The 19,270-nt window shown below is 38.0% G+C and overlaps 1 protein-coding gene across 2 annotated transcripts in view; it reads right to left on the bottom strand.

Moving 5' to 3' along the window:
• Nucleotides 1-7,248: 7,248 nt before the first annotated feature.
• The window catches only part of Tango1 (transport and golgi organization 1), a 52,521-nt gene continuing 40,499 nt past the window's right edge, over nt 7,249-19,270 (bottom strand). The window contains exons 11-12 of one of the 2 annotated variants that reach the window (XR_001849318.1): nt 7,951-8,140; nt 7,249-7,870 (exon numbers count right to left, since the gene is read on the bottom strand). Coding sequence is in view for 1 of the 2 variants with exons in the window: in XM_017633577.1 (XP_017489066.1) it covers nt 8,055-8,140 (86 nt within the window). In the remaining variant the exon portion in view is untranslated. Of the gene's footprint in view, nt 8,141-19,270 lie in introns of both variants that reach the window. The other variant, XM_017633577.1, reaches the window with a different exon arrangement.

Below are 19,270 nucleotides of genomic sequence, written 5' to 3'. Positions count from 1 at the left end.
GTATTTCTGAAAATTACCGTTATATGGGAGGTAGGCGTGGTTATTGTCCGATTTTGCCCATTTTCAATACCATCCGTCCTACGCCCGAAAGAAGTACACGTACCAAGTTTCGTTAAGATATCTTAATTTTTACTCGAGTTATCGTGTGCACAGACGGACGGACAGACGGACGGACGGACAGACAGTCACCGCTTAATCGATTTCTCTTTTCATCCTGATCATTTATGTATACATTTGTCTATATCTATCTCGATTCATTTTGCCTGTTACAAACAACCATTATGTGAACAAAGTTATAATACCCTTGTCCACAAGTGCGCTCGGGTATAAAAAGCCAAATGAAGAACGCAGAAAAACGCAATTGTAGATATTTCAGAAAAGGCAAATGTATTTCAAAAAAACACAAAGGAATTTCAGAAAAGGGCAAATGGATTTCAGAAAATATTTTTAGAATATTTTTAACTAGCAAAATTTTGCAATGGCAACTTTCGAGCGTATTTCTGCTTCATTTGCAGAAAAGGTCAAATGAGCACTGCCTAATGGGTTTGGGGACTTTTAGAAAAATGGACTAGCGTGGGGAACGTACTTTGCGATTTAGTGTTGGTCTGCGATAACACACCAACCATGCGAGACTTGAGCAAGTGGTGGGCAGTAATGGATAACGCACCCTTTTGCGGCTGGGGCCATACTCAATGCTGAGCCCCATTGGAATGTATGGAATTATGCTAAAACTAATATGGGCGTTCCATCCACGGATGGACCGGGAATGGTAGGAAGGCGACTGCAATACATGGATCAAGTAATACAGCAAGCGAAAGAACCTATATCTACCGCAGATTGTGCTCGTACTATTGCGCACTCATTTATTTTCTTCGCAGATGCTTTTGCATTCATTAGCTGTTGGCATGTAATAAACATACATACATACATCAACATACGCACATATGTATGTAATGAAACCGCGCCGTTACAAGCTCTGCATTATTCGTGTTCATATCTGGTTTCAATTGGTCGAAGGGGGAAATGATGGAAGAGTAGAGGTTTAATTTGTAAATAGATGTATAATAATATTTTATGGAGCTTACACTTTTGCTAAGTATTTGACCGAGCTTCCCAAATTTGTGGCGTGCGTCTTGATGTTATTACACAAATGAAGGGATGTACAATTTTCCGCCGTCTCAGAACGGAAAATGGAATTTATGAGAAATACACTCGGAGGTTTGCCATTGCAAAACTTTTCGTAGTTAATAATATTCTAAAAATATTTTTATGAAATACATTTGTGCTTTTCTGAAATTCATTTGTGTTTTTCTGAAATACAGTTGCCCTTTTCTGAAATACTTTTAAGTTTTTCAGAAAATCATTTGAGCTTTTCTGAAATACAGTGGTTTTTCTGAATTTCATTTGGCTTTTTCTGAAATACATTTGGTCTTTTCTGAAATACATATGAGCTTCTCTGAAATAAATTTGTCCTTTTCTGAAATACATTTGAGTTTTTCTGAAATACATCTGAGCTTTTCTGAAATTCGTTTGGCCCTTTCTGAAATACATTTGTGTTTTTCTGAAATACTGTTGGAAAAGGTGTAGACAAAAAAAGAAGAGTGCATACATATATATATATATGTAAGTACATAACGCATTCAGCGATATTCACAAATAAGGTGATGCATGCATTAAGACCCGCACGGTCCAATCCAATCCCCACTGTCAAAACAAGCGAGGGTGAAGGATTCGATCCACGCGAATGGCATCCGTCAGATACATTCCTATTACCCATGGTACAATAATTACCAGAGAGTTTTGCTTCACATCGAAATTTGTGCTCCCTTATTTTCATTTCGACGCAGTTCAATGTTGATTCTTTTACTTTTATTTGGCTTTGCTTTTTGTTTTCGCTCAATTTAATTTTTATTTTTCAAAACAAAAGGAAAAACGTTTGTAATGAAANTACAGTTTTACGCTGTTTTTCTTGACAGAAATACACTCGGAGGTTTGCCGTTGCCTGTCGAGGGGCGACCGCTGTTAAGGATAAACCTTCTCTTCACTGAACAGGTACAACTTCTAGAAACACTAGTTTACTTATGTTTGTCNTGAGCCATACAAATTTTGAATTTATTTACAAGCAAATGTTTTTTTACCGGTTTTAACAAATTAAATAAGTTTTCTCCAAGATGGTTTGTTTAAAAAAATACGTGTACTTATATGGTATATGGGGTACGGAAATATCCCTTTTCCCTAGCAGTAAACGTTTTAGTCGGCCGCTGTGGTGTAGTGGTAAGCATTGCGCGCTTCCATCCCGCAACGCCCTGGTTCAAGCCCTGGTCAAAGCAACATCGCAAAAAATATAGAAAAAAGGTTTTTTCTTAACAGCGGCCGTCCCTCGGCAGGCAATGGCAAACCTCCGAGTGTATCTCTGCCATGAGCAACAGCTTCTCATAAAAATACAATCGCCGTTCGGAGTCGGCGTAAAACTGTAGGTCCCTCCGCTTTGTGTGACAACATCAAGGCGCACGCCACAAATCGGAGGAGAAGCTCGGCCAAACACTAACATATGTGTAAGCGCCAATCTATTATTATTATTAAACGTTTTAGTGAGGGGCACCAATGATATTTTTTAAATAAGGCAGATCGGAATATGCGCTCTCTGGGAAGACAATACCTGTAATTATTGTACCATGCCTATTGCCTATAACGGTCCGACAAATACCGTAATAGGCAAGGCGGTGTTACTAGATCAGCTGATTTTGTGTATGTGTTTCGCCTCACGGCTTCTTGTGAAAAATTTTGTTTGCATTTCCACACACTTACAGATTTCGACAGTTTATGCCGCCAAAGCAAAAACAAAATACATATCGTCGATGTTTTTGCAAAACAGCCCATCTTACGGCACTAAAATTTTACTGGAGCGAAATAACGGTTTTACTTTGAAGGCATTGCCTGGATAGGCTGTATTTTCTCTAGCTATTATTTTACAAATCCGTTGTTTCAATAACGATTTTACGATTCTTATGGATAGATCTCGATGCCTAGAGTTCAGGATTACCAAATCTCATTTTTATCACAATGGCGATTTAGGCGGTTTTGCAACTGTACACGATATGTACATGTAAATTTTTGTTGTACTCCTGCTGTCACCCTATATTAATTCGCCTTAGTAATAGGCATGATCATTTTCGTGTTTCCATTGAAGAATACTTCTGCGAGCTTACGTTATAGATCTTATGGTCTGATTATGGCAACTTAACGTAACTTACAGGCTCTCACTTAAACATTCTCTTAAATGGATGTTGCTTATAATTGAACAGCCGAAACTTAACGTAACTTAATGCCACGTCGAATCTGTTTCATTTTGATTTTCTAAGTTCTATGTTCAGTTAAGTTAAGTTAAGTTGTCATAATCAGGCTTTTAACATCGAGCTTGGTACTCGGTGCTCGATGGTTTTTCTCCACCTAATGAAATGCGTAAATCATACAAGTACGACGTATTTATTTATATTATTTAATAAAATACAAAATTTTACAAAAAATACATACATACATATATACATACACACATATGTTAGGCGAATAAATATATTCGCCTTGTACATATGTTTGTAAATTTGCTCATCTTTCCATCCAAAGCGGCTTTTTAGAAATATCATTCACCAGAATACCAACAGTAAGCTGAAATAATGACGTTTTAGTTAAAATGTTTACCGAATAGGTACCAACTACCAATTTTCCAAAACTACTGTAATTCGCGTTAAGATCCATATAATATTGCCAAACCACATACATACATAAACTAGTCACCCAACCTAAAGTTACTCGCCTACGGTTTGACCAGATGCCAGCCCTGAGCAGAAGAGTACGAAGCAGATGTAGCCCCCAACAACGTTTGAGATATTTCACCGACCTAGACGGGATATTTATATCCACGTATCCTCTGGGTAGCAACCAAACACCCGTTTGGGAGCGAGCTAAAGTGAGAAGGCGTAAAACTTCGCGTGCGCTGGGTTTGGGTCCCGCCACGTTAAAACCCCGCCCAATGAAAAATTCCAACAAGCCTCGGATGAGACCCCCTTTTTCTGATGACGACCACGGCAAACGTATAAAGGACTATGATTTAAGGGTATGCACCTGGAATATCCGGACCCTTAATGGGGAAGGTGCCTCTGCCCGGCTGGTTGATGTCCTCGGGAAGACAAAGGCTGACATCACCGCCATCCAAGAAATGCGATGGACGGGGCAAGGTAAAGTAAGCGTGAAGCCTTGCGACGTCTACTACAGTTGCCACGTAAAGGAGCGCAAATTCGGTGTTGGATTCGTGGTAGGAGAGAGACTCCGTCGCCGAGTACTGGCGTTCACCCCGGTGGACGAACGTCTAGCCACAATCCGCATCAAAGCTAGATTCTTCAACATCTCGCTCATCTGCGCCCATGCCCCGACGGAAGAGAAGGATGAGGCGTCCAAGGATCTCTTCTATGAGCGCTTGGAACGTACATATGAGCGCTGCCCCCGACACGATGTCAAAATCGTGCTTGGCGATTTTAATGCCAAGTTGGGCAAGGAAGGGATCTTTGGCGCCACTGTCGGAAAATTCAGCCTCCACGACGAAACGTCCGATAACGGACTGAGGCTGATCGACTTCGCCGGGGCCCGAAATATGGTAATATGTAGTACTAGGTTCCAGCATAAGAACATCCACCAAGCTACATGGCTGTCTCCAGATCGAAAAACGAGAAACCAAATCGATCATGTTGTGATAGACGGAAGGCATGCTTCAAGCGTTTTGGACGTACGTACACTCCGAGGGCCAAACATCGACTCGGACCACTATCTTGTTGTAGCCAAGATACGCACCCGCCTCTGTGCAGCAAAAAATGTGCGCCCAACAATGCAAGGAAAGCTTAACGTCGAAAAGCTGCAATCACAACAGACGGCCAATTTATTCGCCACTCGACTCACACACCTGCTCTCTGAGAGCACTCTTCAACAATCCGACGTACGCGAGCAGTGGAACCACATTTCCCGATCATTAAGTACCGCCGCCGAAGAAGTAGTTGGATTTCAGCGAGCCCGAAAGAACAACTGGTACGATGAGGAATGTCAAGAAGCCGCAGAGAAAAAAGATGCCGCCTACAGGGCCACGCTGCGATCGGGCGCAACGCGAGCCATGTGGGACCGTTATAGGGAACTGAAGAAGGAAGCGAGACGTATTTGCCGCAATAAGAAGAGAGAGGCCGAAATACGTGAGTGCGAAGAGCTTGAGATGCTGGCCGACAGGAAGAACGCCCGAAAATTCTACCAGAGGGTTAGGCGACTTACGGAAGGTTTCAAGACCGGGGCGAACTCCTGTAAGAACAACAATGGCGACCTAGTGACCGATGTCCAGAATATACTTAAATTGTGGAGGGAACACTTTTATAACCTACTGAATGGTAGCAGCGCTGAAAGTAGTGAGGAAGACGAACCCGAGTCCCCAGTCGATGATGATGGAGTAGCTGTCCCACCGCCTGACTATGACGAGGTACGAATAGCGATTACGCGGCTGAAAAACAACAAAGCTGCTGGAGCTGACGGCCTGCCAGCCGAGCTATTCAAGTACGGCGGCGAGGAGCTGATGAGGTGCATGCATCAGCTCGTATGCAGAATATGGTCAGATGAACGCATGCCCGACGACTGGAATTTAAGTGTGCTCTGCCCAATCCACAAGAAAGGCGACCCCGCCATACGCGCCAACTACCGCGGAATTAGCCTTCTAAGCATAGGTTACAAGGTCTTATCGAGCGTATTGTGCGAAAGACTGAAGCCCACCGTCAACGAGCTGATTGGACCTTATCAGTGTGGCTTTAGGCCTGGAAAATCCACCATAGATCAGGTATTCACAATACGCCAAATCTTGGAAAAGACCCGCGAGAATAGGATCGACACACACCATCTATTTGTCGATTTCAAAGCCGCTTTCGACAGCACGAAGAGAAGTTGCCTTTATGCCGCGATGTCTGAATTTGGTATCCCCGCGAAACTAATACGGCTGTGTAAAATGACGTTGAGCAATACCACCAGCTCCGTCAGAATAGGGAAGGACCTCTCCGAGCCGTTTGATACCAAACGAGGTTTCAGACAAGGGGACCCCCTTTCGTGTGATTTCTTTAATCTTATGTTGGAGAAGATAATAAGAGCCGCAGAACTGAACCGCTCAGGCACAATACTTTATAAGAGCGTACAATTGCTGGCGTATGCCGACGACATCGATATTATCGGTAAAAACAAGGGCTACGTCTGTTCTGCCTTCTCGGGATTGGATAGAGAAGCAAAGCGAATGGGTCTGGTGGTGAACGAGGACAAAACGAAGTATCTCCTGTCAGCACACAAACAGTCAGAGCATACGCGTCTTGGCACCCACGTCACTGTTGACAGTTACAAGTTTGAAAAAGTAGACGACTTCGTTTATTTGGGAACCAGCATTAACACCAATAATAATGTCAGCCTTGAAATCCAACGGAGAATCACTCTTGCCAACAAGTGCTACTTTGGGCTGAGTAGGCAATTGAGAAGTAAAGTCCTCTCTCGTCGTACAAAGATCACACTCTATAAGTCACTCATCATGCCTGTGCTGGTGTATGGCGCGGAAGCATGGACAATGAAAGCATCTGATGAGGCGGCTCTTGGAGTTTTCGAGAGAAAGATTCTGCGAAAGATTTACGGACCTTTACGCGTTGGTGATGGCGAATATCGCAGACGATTTAACGATGAGCTGTATGAGCTTTACAACGATATAGACATAGTGCAGCGAATTAAAATTCAGCGGCTCCGCTGGCTTGGCCATGTCGTTCGGATGGACAGAAACGCTCCTGCTCTGAAAATATTCAACGCGGGCCGCGATGCTGGGAACAGAGGAAGAGGAAGGCCTCCTCTGCGTTGGAAAGACCAGGTGGAGAAGGACTTGGCTTCACTTGGCATTTTCAATTGGCGTCAGTTAGCACAGAAGAGAAATGACTGGCGTGCTGTTTTGGACTCGGCCAAAATCGCTTAGGCGGTTACAGCGCCAAATAAGAAGAAGAAGAAGACGGGGTTATATCTCCGAAACAACAGCCCTTGGTCGGGTTAAACCCGAGTCATTCCGGTACGTAGAACGGGCTGTCGTGGGAATGACAATAATGGCTATTTATGACAAAAAAAAAATTTTTGAGATCCGAAACCTAGTACTATTGTCTTTATGATACATAACGCAGGAAAGGCCCATATTAAAAAAAACCTAAGTATATAGTTGTACGAATTTAGTTATTTATTTTCGTTAATATTAAATTTGATATTCAGTTCCTCCTATTATGATGTTGTTTATACATGACTCCTTCTAAAATTGAATTCTCATAAACATATATTACAACATAGACCTAATTACATACAAAGAAAATACATTTATATATACTTAAGCGTCATTCGGAAGTCCAATGGTGAGCAAACTGGGATTACAGCTTGCATAACACCACCACAACTGCTTGCTGACGCCATACAGTTGCACATTGCACACCTCTTTGAACATTTACTCCAGTTTTTGCAAAGATTTATACAAAAACTTTATTGTTTTATTGACAAAAACCGATATAAAAAACAACATAGGTTTGTAATAATTTAGTGGATTTAAATTTTACATTCGTTACTGATTTCGAAATTAAAATAAGTGCAACAGCGAAATGCTGGGAATTAGATAACATTTGGCAGAATATAGAATCTCGTTAATAAAACGTCGCTTATGTGCTTACGTCGCTTACGTGCGAGTAATGTATGCAAAACACTGGAATATTGTATACACTGACATTGATATTGCTATTGCTGTTGGCGTTAATTGTTCATATTCTAATGTTGTTCATTCTCGTTTTAGCTGTTAGGGATGTATATGTATGTATAACAATTTTAAATAAACTATGCGTTAGTTTTATTTATTGTATTAGTCTCCCTTACTTAAGTATTTGAACTACATTCGTAAATTAGTGCCACCTCTGTTAGTATGTATGTAGGTTTATTATTTAATAGTGCACCCACGCAACCACTCGTTCCCAATACACTTAAACCACCGATTTGCCGCTCTTCTTGCCGCCATGTCGTTGTGGCGGTGCATTGAAGGACTTCTCTGAGCCGGAGCTCATATGACCTGTAACAAGAAAAAATAATGATAACAATAAGTTAACTAGGCTGGGTAACTGGGCAGTTACATTTAACATTAAAAGTTAAGGATTAATTACGCACAAACTTCAATACCACGCTCCTCTCATAACATTTTCTATTCTTGATTGAAGAAATTCTTTCTAGTGGATTACATGAAAGTAGTTAAATTATTTTTTACACATATGTATATAAATACATAATATGTATGTATATCTTAATTTGAAAATCTTCCAACAGCATGTGATCAAAAATCACATCTGTTGTCATCGGCATCATTAGTAAACTTGAAAGAGAAGTCATGAATTCAATTAACTTAATTTAAAGAATTAAAAAACAGTTTAAAATGCATATGTATGTAACTTTAGAACTTTACAGGGTGATTTCTCATTTTTCTGATCGTCGCACAGGGGGGTATTTGGCCGATTTAGGCGGCCAAAAGTCGAATTTTAAAAACGTACTTTTTTCTTTTATAACTGCCTGTAGGGCGAAGAGAATATAATTATTGACTAGATTCCGTTATTTTTTAATGCCTCTTTGCTAAGCTAAGGATGGGTTGAATTGAAAAGTTTGGAGAGTTACAGAGGAGAAAATACATAGTTGTCAGTACATTTAGAAAAAAATCTCTGCTTGACTGTAAGTTCTAGTAAAAATATGTTTTTAAGGCAATAAAATCGTAAGAAGTTTTTGAATACTCAGTTTTTAAGGCAATAAGATCCTAAGAACTTTTTGAATACAGAGTAGGCTCGAATATTGGTGAATGGATTACATCAAAAACATTAGGCATTGCATAAAACAGTTTTGACATTCATTATTTTCAGTATATAAAATACAAACGGCTTAAACACTCAAATATCAGATATTTATTTGCTATCGCGTGTGCATAGTTCATAGTTCGCGGAGAAATTTTACGAGTTTCCGAATGCTGCAATATTTCTTCAATGAATGCAAAGATAGATGTGGCCCAAAAACAAGAACTGAAGTCGGAAAATTATTCCAAGAATGAAATAAATGTGGTAAAAAATAGTTTTGTGAAATTTAAAAGCCAATTTAAAAAAAAAGTGGACTGAAGCCCATAGAATAGCCGATACTTTTATAAAAAATAATCAGGAATGGATTAAAGGATCCTTTTCTATACCAAAAACGATCAGTCTTCCAGAACGTCCTACCAAACCTTTGGTTGAGTCCAGTGATAGAACGAAGAAACGTAAAACCGAAAATTTACGGAACTGTAGTGATACAGGAGAGTTGACTGTAGCTACTACAATAAAATTACGGTCAGCAGGAATGAGAGATGCATCTGACGTACTTAAACAAATTACTTCATCACCGAATCGGGCACATAAATATTAAATCGCGTACCAAGAGAGTCAATCAAACTCGAAATCTAACGAGCAGTTATCAATCTTAAAAGCTCTTTCGATGTTTATCGAAACTAATTTGACATAATTAATTGTTCCCCTTTTAAAAATTACATAACAAATTCACTTGTTTTCATTATTTTTTTAATTTAAACACCTATAATTCAAAAGTTATGCAGCAAATTGGTCCAAATTTTTTTTGAGGCTTCAAGTATACGTCAATGAATTATATCCAAAAGCAGCCAGCTTCATATAGTTTACAACAGTGAAAATAAAGCTAAATAACACAAAGGTTACCTGTTTTTTAGATTTGCCCATATATGATATTCATATTGTTATAATTAACTTAAACTATTATATACATTGTATTTAATTTTAAATTTAAAAGGTGGCAGCCCTGTTTAAGATAGTTTCAAACTATATCCTTATAAATTGATTTTTAAACAGATGGTAACCCTCCTACACGTTTCTTGGAAATAAAGCCTTTTCAAACCCATTTCGAATGTTACGCACATTGTAGTAATTCATTTAACTTAATTGCATTTAATTTTTAAGCAGGTGGCAACCCTTTTAATGTTCTAACTTAGATATAAAGCTTCTCCTCGCCGATACGAACACGTAGGTTTCAATTTTTCTACAACGGGACCTCGATAACATGGAGTCTATCGATGTCGAACTTTAAGCACCTTTTTTTCGTTTTTTTGGTGGAATCCTTGGACATCCTCCCCCTCTATTTACTTGATTTTAAACATTTACAGTTTTAAATATCGTAATACGTCGTTTCTAAGCATTTTGAGTTAAAATTTTCATAAAAATAATTTTGGCTGCCTAAATCGGTCAAATACCCCTATGTGCGTCGTTTTGTTCCTCAACTTTTCTGTATAAAACCTGTAAAACCGGTAAAAAGCAAAATTGCTCTGAGCTGTTCAAAGCCGGTGGCGAAGAGTTGGTGGGGCGCACGTACCAGCTTTAAAGCAGAATTTGGTCTGATGAATACATGCCCACAGACTGGAATCTATGTGTACTTTGCCCAATCCACAAGCAGGAAGATCCCGTCGTCTGCGCCAATTATCGCGGAATAAGCCTTCTTAATATTGCATACAAGGTCCTTTTCGGCGATACTGTGTGAAAAACTGAAGCCAAAGACAAAGTACCTCTTGGCAACATATAAAAAGTCCACGCGTTTCGGGACACACGTCTCTGTTGGCAGCTATAACTTTGAAGTAGTAAAGGACTTTGTTTACCTAGGATCCAAAAGAAACGCCACCAACAGCGTCAGCCTGGCGATCAAGCGAAGAATAACTCTTGCCAACAGGTGCTACTTTGGGCTCGGTAGGCAATTGAAAAACAGTCCTATCTCGACGAACAAAAATCACGCTCTACAAATCTGTGATCATGCCCTTTTATATATTAACGACATGGACATAGTTAAGCGCATAAAAATACAGCAATTGCGCCGGCTTGACATGTTGTACGCATGGATGACGACGCTCCGGAGAAAATATCGCTCAACTCCGCACTCGTGGGTGGACAACGAAAGCAAGGGCGCCCATGAACGCAATGGAAGAATCAAGTTCAGAAGGACCTGTCTGTTGGGATAACCAACTGGCATAGATTCGCACATGAGAGAGGCAATTCGAGAAGTTTTTTGGTCTCGGTACAAACTGAAATACGGTTGAAGTGCCAAATAAGGAGAAGAGGAAGCAGTTTCTTTGGTGCAGTGAAATAACGCCCAGAGAGTTAGGCGACTTACGGAAGGTTTCAAGACCATCGTTTACGCGTTGGCGACGGCAAGTAGCGCAGACGATGGAACAATGAGCTGTATGAGCTTTACAAAGGCATGGACATAGTGCAGCGAATTAAAATACAGCGGCTCCGCTGGCTTGGTCATGTCGTTCGAATGGACACCGACGCTCCAACTCTGAAAGTATTCAATTCGGACCCCGCTGGTGGTAGCAGAGGAAGAGGAAGGCCCCCACTGAGATGGAAAGACCAGGTGGAGAAGCACTTGGCTTCACTTGGCATTTCCAATTGGCGCCAGTTGGCACAGAAAAGAAACGACTGGAGTGCTTGGATGAACTCGGCCCAAATCGGTTACAGCGCCAAATAAGAATAAGAAGAAATAACGCTAATAAGCTTAAACCGTTTTGTCATTTGAGGGGATTTTTTCAAAAAACATCTTTAAGAAACTATTTTTATTCATAAAAAAACTCCATTTTTGGAGGTATTTTCAAATTGGCCCAGCTCGCTAAAACTTTATAATATTTTTCCGAAATATTTTGGGGGACGTCTTAAAATATAATTCCAATGGAAAAACATTACCGATTTTTTTTTTTATGTGGAGTGATGCAGTCGAATTCATGCGTTGAAATTAGTGAAATTTAATTTCTTCTTATAATAAAGGCAAATAAATATTTTGTTCAATGTTATCATATTAGCTTTTATTTAGTATTTGAATAGAACAGGGGGTTTTGGATGTAGTGTAAAATGCAGACAAGAGCCACAAAAAAGATGAAATAACACCCGCGGGCTTTATTTCACTTTTTAGCAATTACAGCCCGCGGGCGTTATTGCCCTATCGAAAGGGAAATAACGCCCACCGGCAAAAGGCAATAAAGCCCGCGTGCTTAATTTCCTTTTCGAAAAGGCAATAACGCCACACAGTGGTTCAGAGATCACATTTAGCACGAATAAATTCGTATCTCTTATGAACTGTTACCGATTATTCTCACATTCGGACACAATAATCTGCTTACGAAGGGGCACATTTAAAACAACACCTCATTTCGATACCTCTCCCAGTACCGGAATTATGGCCAAAAGTAAAGCTACAAGAAATGCATAAGATACACTATCCGTTAAATTATAAAAAAGAAATATGGCAATATCGGTGCCACACATATTTTCGAATTGCCACCCGTCAAAATATTGAAGTTATGTCGCAGTATCCATTTTCATAGTTTTTTCCAAAAGAACACATTCTCTATATGAATGTATTTTGATGTCTTGTTTAACATATTTACAAGAATTAAGCGAATTTTTGCATTTTCTACTTAATACCCACATAAAGACTGTAAAGTTAGTTGGACATAATACTCAGTATTATTTATTGCGTTGAAACTCAGTTTTCCTTTCAGCAAAAATTTGAGTTCTTAATTTAAAAACAAGCAAGAAAGTCTAAGTTCGGGTGGAGCCGAACATTAAATACCCGGCGCAAGTATTAAATATATGTTTTTTCACGTTTCCGAAAGCTACCGCTAAGCCGCGGTGTATCAATTTTCNTAAGTTTTCTGTTGAATCAATTCTGGGCTTTACGCAGGTCACTCCATGATTATAAAAACTTGGGATTTATACCTATTTGGCCCCAGTTTCGGAGGATATTTCTGATCATTGTCCTATTAAAATTGATAAAAGCCTGCGAAGAATATCCTCAGAAATTGCCAAATTCTTTGAAAATGCTCATTTATTCTCACTTTTGTTTTTACCATCGATTTTACCACAGTTCTTACTGCCTAAGGCATAACACGGCCCTACATCATTAAATGTACACATCCAAACCTAATAGTATTAAATATTAGGCGTATCCCTGATGCAGGTGCACAGCACTTGAACCAATATTTCGACTGAAAGCGTTTAATTTTATCCTCAGAGTTAAAAAATTAAGGGCCGTGCCCTAATTAATAGCAAATTTTGGTGGAATAGTGTGGCCGTTTATGAAGAACTTGTCAACTCCCGCTTCAAAATAATACCAATCTAATGTTTTTTCTTAGTAAAAATGCATTTCTGACTAAAAGGCAGGCTTTCTCCTTTTTATCTTTGTGCTGCAATAACTTGTTCCCATGTTTTACATAATGTCCAGTCGCATGCTTTGTGGTGAAAAAGCAGTAATTTTTGATTTGGAACCAAAGTTTATTAGCATTTAGATACCCTCCAATATGCCTGCCCTGGCAAATTGCAATTTTTTGTGGTCTCTTGATCTTGCAGACTGAGGTCCGCCCTTTTATCGCTTGTTTAGATAACCATGAAACGGACATTTGGCCGATATGATTTCTTTTTTTATAGCGTGGCCTTTCTGACCATTTTGCAAAAACTTTAAATTCTTTTTGCTTGGTATGTGCACTTAGAGCACTCACAGCGAAAATCCCATGCTCCTTGATTACAAAAATGCAGGAAATGAGCCATAACTCCTCTTCGAATTATAAAATTCAGCAATTACTAAGAGGGTTCAAAACTGGAACAATCCAGTTCATTTTCGTTTGGTGATTTTTTTCTGAGTTTCCATATGCGAATCTAAAAATTTTTATTGTCAAACGTTTAGTTAAACATCGGTAAGGCGAACTGCAAGTTTGAATTACCATAAAGTAAATAAACTGAAGAAGTACATTGCCACAAATTTAACTTTCCGTTATATTGTTCCAGTGTTGCTCTTCAGTGTACATGTGTGTATTAGGGTGGTCCAAAAATGCATGTGAAAAAGTAAAGTCGGAATTTTTATGCTCTCACCCCCTAGGATTGTTCTATCCCGAAAAAATATACCCTTATTTTTTATTTTGAAATCAAAAAATATTTAGAGGTCGCTCAAAGCGCCCAAAGTTTTCCATGTATTTTATATGGGAAGAAAAACAACTTTTCGTAGAAATTGTATAGAATAGTTAAAAATCAGACCTACCAGAAAACTCTGTTTATCTGCAGGAGATTCCCAATAATAATAACCAATTGTTTTTTAACCATTTTTTCATTGCAACTATATTTTTNGAAAGCGTTTAATTTTATCCTCAGAGTTAAAAAATTAAGGGCCGTGCCCTAATTAATAGCAAATTTTGGTGGAATAGTGTGGCCGTTTATGAAGAACTTGTCAACTCCCGCTTCAAAATAATACCAATCTAATGTTTTTTCTTAGTAAAAATGCATTTCTGACTAAAAGGCAGGCTTTCTCCTTTTTATCTTTGTGCTGCAATAACTTGTTCCCATGTTTTACATAATGTCCAGTCGCATGCTTTGTGGTGAAAAAGCAGTAATTTTTGATTTGGAACCAAAGTTTATTAGCATTTAGATACCCTCCAATATGCCTGCCCTGGCAAATTGCAATTTTTTGTGGTCTCTTGATCTTGCAGACTGAGGTCCGCCCTTTTATCGCTTGTTTAGATAACCATGAAACGGACATTTGGCCGATATGATTTCTTTTTTTATAGCGTGGCCTTTCTGACCATTTTGCAAAAACTTTAAATTCTTTTTGCTTGGTATGTGCACTTAGAGCACTCACAGCGAAAATCCCATGCTCCTTGATTACAAAAATGCAGGAAATGAGCCATAACTCCTCTTCGAATTATAAAATTCAGCAATTACTAAGAGGGTTCAAAACTGGAACAATCCAGTTCATTTTCGTTTGGTGATTTTTTTCTGAGTTTCCATATGCGAATCTAAAAATTTTTATTGTCAAACGTTTAGTTAAACATCGGTAAGGCGAACTGCAAGTTTGAATTACCATAAAGTAAATAAACTGAAGAAGTACATTGCCACAAATTTAACTTTCCGTTATATTGTTCCAGTGTTGCTCTTCAGTGTACATGTGTGTATTAGGGTGGTCCAAAAATGCATGTGAAAAAGTAAAGTCGGAATTTTTATGCTCTCACCCCCTAGGATTGTTCTATCCCGAAAAAATATACCCTTATTTTTTATTTTGAAATCAAAAAATATTTAGAGGTCGCTCAAAGCGCCCAAAGTTTTCCATGTATTTTATATGGGAAGAAAAACAACTTTTCGTAGAAATTGTATAGAATAGTTAAAAATCAGACCTACCAGAAAACTCTGTTTATCTGCAGGAGATTCCCAATAATAATAACCAATTGTTTTTTAACCATTTTTTCATTGCAACTATATTTTTTAGGTCCGCCAAAAACCCACAAAAACCCCGAAAAATGCAATGAGGCGACCAATAAAAAATCGTTAGTATTATTGAAAGTCTCCTGAACGGAACCAAAGTTTTCCAATCGAAAAATATTGACTTTCAAGAATTCTATACCATTTCTACGAAAAAATTTATTTTCCCCATATAAAAACACATGGAAAAAGAATTGGGGTATACTTTCGATATAGAACAATCCTAGGGGGTGAGAGCATTACAATACCGACTTTACTGTTTTTGGACCACCTTAGTATACATATCTAAATAAACCTCGAAAAACTCAACAATATTAGTCGTCATCAAAATCCGATGGGATATCAACTGACAATTGCTCAACAGGCGGTTTTAGCATATTTACAGCTTCAAAGTCGAGATTAATTTTGTGTTTTATACTTTTCTTTTTTTAGCGATATATAACAGGTCGGAATATAGTAGCAAGTAATTAATTAGTAGCAGCCATTTATTTTCAAACTTCAACCACGCATCTAAAAGCTCCATACGAGTAATTGCACGGGGACACACTGAAATAAATTCATTAAAATTATAGGCTACCGCTGAGGAACTTTGTTTATATTGAAGCGTCAAACTAAATAGGTAAACTATTTTTTTAAATCATCACCAAGACCTGAAAACAAGTGTATTTTTTTAAAACCTGAAAAATGTTCGCAAAGGTACTTTTAAAATGATTGTTTCATAAACCAAGTCGTATTAAAAAAAAACTATTAATTAATAATAACAAAAACTTATAAAAACAAACTTTGGGTTACTTACAAAAACTCCACAGTTTTCTATTAAAAAGACAAGTATTTTACGAATAATTGCACGAGACATATAACTGCTAGGTACACTGATTTTGCGGATAGATACATTTCGAGTGTGTTTTTCACTATGTATTATTTCCAATTTTTGCTGGGCATGAATCACGTAACTTTGAAACGATAGTCGTTCCAACGATACTGACAAAACGATGCTGTCAAAACACTGATTTATGCATTTGTGTTGCTGTTACGTGTTACTGTTACTGTTACGTGAAGCAAAACTGGAATCGAGTTGACGATATCGCACCAACGATCAAACAATTTTTGTTTTTTATGAAGCAAGACCATCTCGACACGATATCGTTCAGACGATTGTCGTCATAAGTGAATCATGCCCTGATTCGTGTAGTGCGTTATTTCACTGCACCGTTGTTTTTATCATTTGGCGACCAGCTAAATTATACGCAAATTAACAAAAATACTTACAAAACTTATACATTCGCTACGATATACTATTATTTTATAAGGTGAAAATGCACATCGGGGGCTTATATTCAATACTCTCTATCTGCACTTTTCACAAAAATGAGATTCTGATATAAAAATCCACCAAAAACATAACTGTCATCGGTGATATTAATGCTCATGATTCAATAATTAAAGGTTTGATCATTAGTGACATTCGAGTTTTGACACTGCCTTAACTCCATTACAAAATCTTTGCACACACACACGAACCCACACAAAAAGCCTTGCCTGTTTTCTGAGCAAACCTTTTATTATTGAATCATGATTAATGCTGACCTTGTATAACGCTTGACAGAAGAGTTTACTATTAAATTGCATCAGTAACAGGTGAGTCCCAGATGGGTTTCAACATCACAAAGTAATTTTTGTGAAAATTTCAGATAGAGGGTATTGAATATATGCCCTCGATGAGCGGGGCAAAGGAGCAAGGAGCAAAGGATTTTGGCTGGGGCGAGAGCTGAAGCAAAGAGCTAAAAAATTCATTTGCTCCTTAGCTCCTTAAAGAAAATTAAATTGACTTAATTTTTTTTTCGCCACTGAAAACAACCGTGTTAAATAAATTGTCATTCTATTTTTACTTAGCAATACTGTTCATTACACAATGCCCAGCAGTCAGAGATATTGTCACAGCGATGAAAATAAAATGACTTCCCAGCCAGCAGAGAAACGTAAATCCATATAAAATGTGGGCACAAATAGAATTACGGACGCATTTAAATGAAAATTCGCTTTTTAGTAAAATTGGGGATGCTAAATTCAAAAATGCGATTTTTTTTTTTGATAACTTTCATACTTTCACTGTAAATACAGTTTGAAGTTGAAAATTTGGGTTCTTGTAGCATTTATATACATAGTTATGTTCATATCGACCCCTGATTGTGATTTTACAGGAGAGGTTTTTTTTCAATTCTTCCTTAAACAGTGTAAAAATTTAATTGGATTTTAATGGACAAAAACATTATTGAATGCTAGCTTTCTAATAGGACAATTTATTTTTTGCATACCCTATTGTCTAAAGGGAAAATGGCGCTTACGATATTTTTCTTGAACATGCTGAGAGGAAAGTTATCAAAGAATTGGCGCTTGCGATAGTTTTTATGTTTAATAATCTGGGCATTTATAAACGAAGGAGTGCGGGTACTTTAAGGATCAGCAGAATAAGCTCAACATACTGTCAACTTTAACCGTTTGGTCCATCAACTAGATTGTCCACAAGTTTTCTTCGTGGATGCAGTCCTAAAGCTCATTTACTTCTCTAACAATCTGAAAAGACATCATTGTCTCTACTATTTGATATTTTTTGAGGTTTTTTTAAAAGAATGAGAAAAAAGAAAAATTGAATCCTAGACCAGAATAGGTTCAGGCCAAAATCTTCATATTAGGAAGATTTTTCGCAAATTTCGAAAACAGTTGTTATATATTTCGGCTCGTCCTTGCTATTGGAGAAAAAAATTGGTAAATGCTAAAACTTTCAATCTAGAGATTAAAATCAACTACTGCAGTTTTATAAAAAAAAGGCTAAAGTGCAAAAGTTATGATAAGTAAAAGAATAAAATCAAAATCTTATAGCAGGAGATGGAAGGAGATAAACGGCAAAATGAGATAATTTTAAAACTACGAATCCATACATACCAGTGCATACGATCAGTGTTGCCAGAACTTTTTGGACGAACCGGCTAAATTGGCAAATAAAACCGGCTAAAATGTTTCAACTAAATTTCACATGTTTTATTTAAATAAATCACGAGTAAAAAGACTATTTCTTGGAGAGAAGTTACAAGTTCGAGCCGGAAAAAATTTTGCCAGCAAGAATTTGCAATTAGGAAAAACATATGATTGTGGCACATGGTTGGATTTTTTGTCGACGATTGTTGCAGATTAAGACTAATGAAACGACAGTTACTTTTGTATGTTCAAAAACGTGTCAAAATTTGTACGCACTTTTTAATTCTGTAAATGCAACTCTGATTTTAATATTGAACGAAGCATTCTAGAGTTTTCGATAAACTGAAAACTTGCTCATTGTCATAGTAAAGCTGTTGTAAGAGGACGAATAAGTAAGACAAGAGGAAATAATGTAATTTAAAATGGTATTAAACTTAATCTATTTTACAGATATTAAAACGATTTATGTAACTTTGATTTCGCAAATTTAAACTATTTGAATAAACGTCAGATGTTTTGATATATTCGCCTGTTTTCTTACACGGAGCGACAACATTTTTTAATATTTATTCCGAGAACCGCTGTTCCGCCATTTACGCTTTATGAAAAATTACAATTTACGAAGCCGCAGAACTTCAATGGAATCATCAAATTTACCGGGAGATAAAGGGGAGATCGACTCCCACAGCGATGATGAAGGCGACGTCACTGTAGTCGCACCTGGTGCGGAAATGAACGAGCTTCGGGAAATGGTAAGAAATTTACAAGCAAGTTTCAAGAATTTGGAACAAAGTGTAAAGCAGCAGAAACCAATTGACGCCACTGTTGCCGGCGTACACCCCACTTCTGACGATGGTCATTCTGCTAGTGCTGTCTGTGCCGACACATATATCACACGCCCC

The sequence above is a fragment of the Rhagoletis zephyria genome, unplaced genomic scaffold (assembly GCF_001687245.7).
Source record: "Rhagoletis zephyria isolate East Lansing unplaced genomic scaffold, Rhagoletis_zephyria_1.1 Rzeph_scaffold_00105, whole genome shotgun sequence".
NCBI classification, from domain to species: Eukaryota; Metazoa; Arthropoda; class Insecta; order Diptera; family Tephritidae; genus Rhagoletis; species Rhagoletis zephyria.
This window is presented reverse-complemented; position numbering and strand designations above follow the sequence as displayed.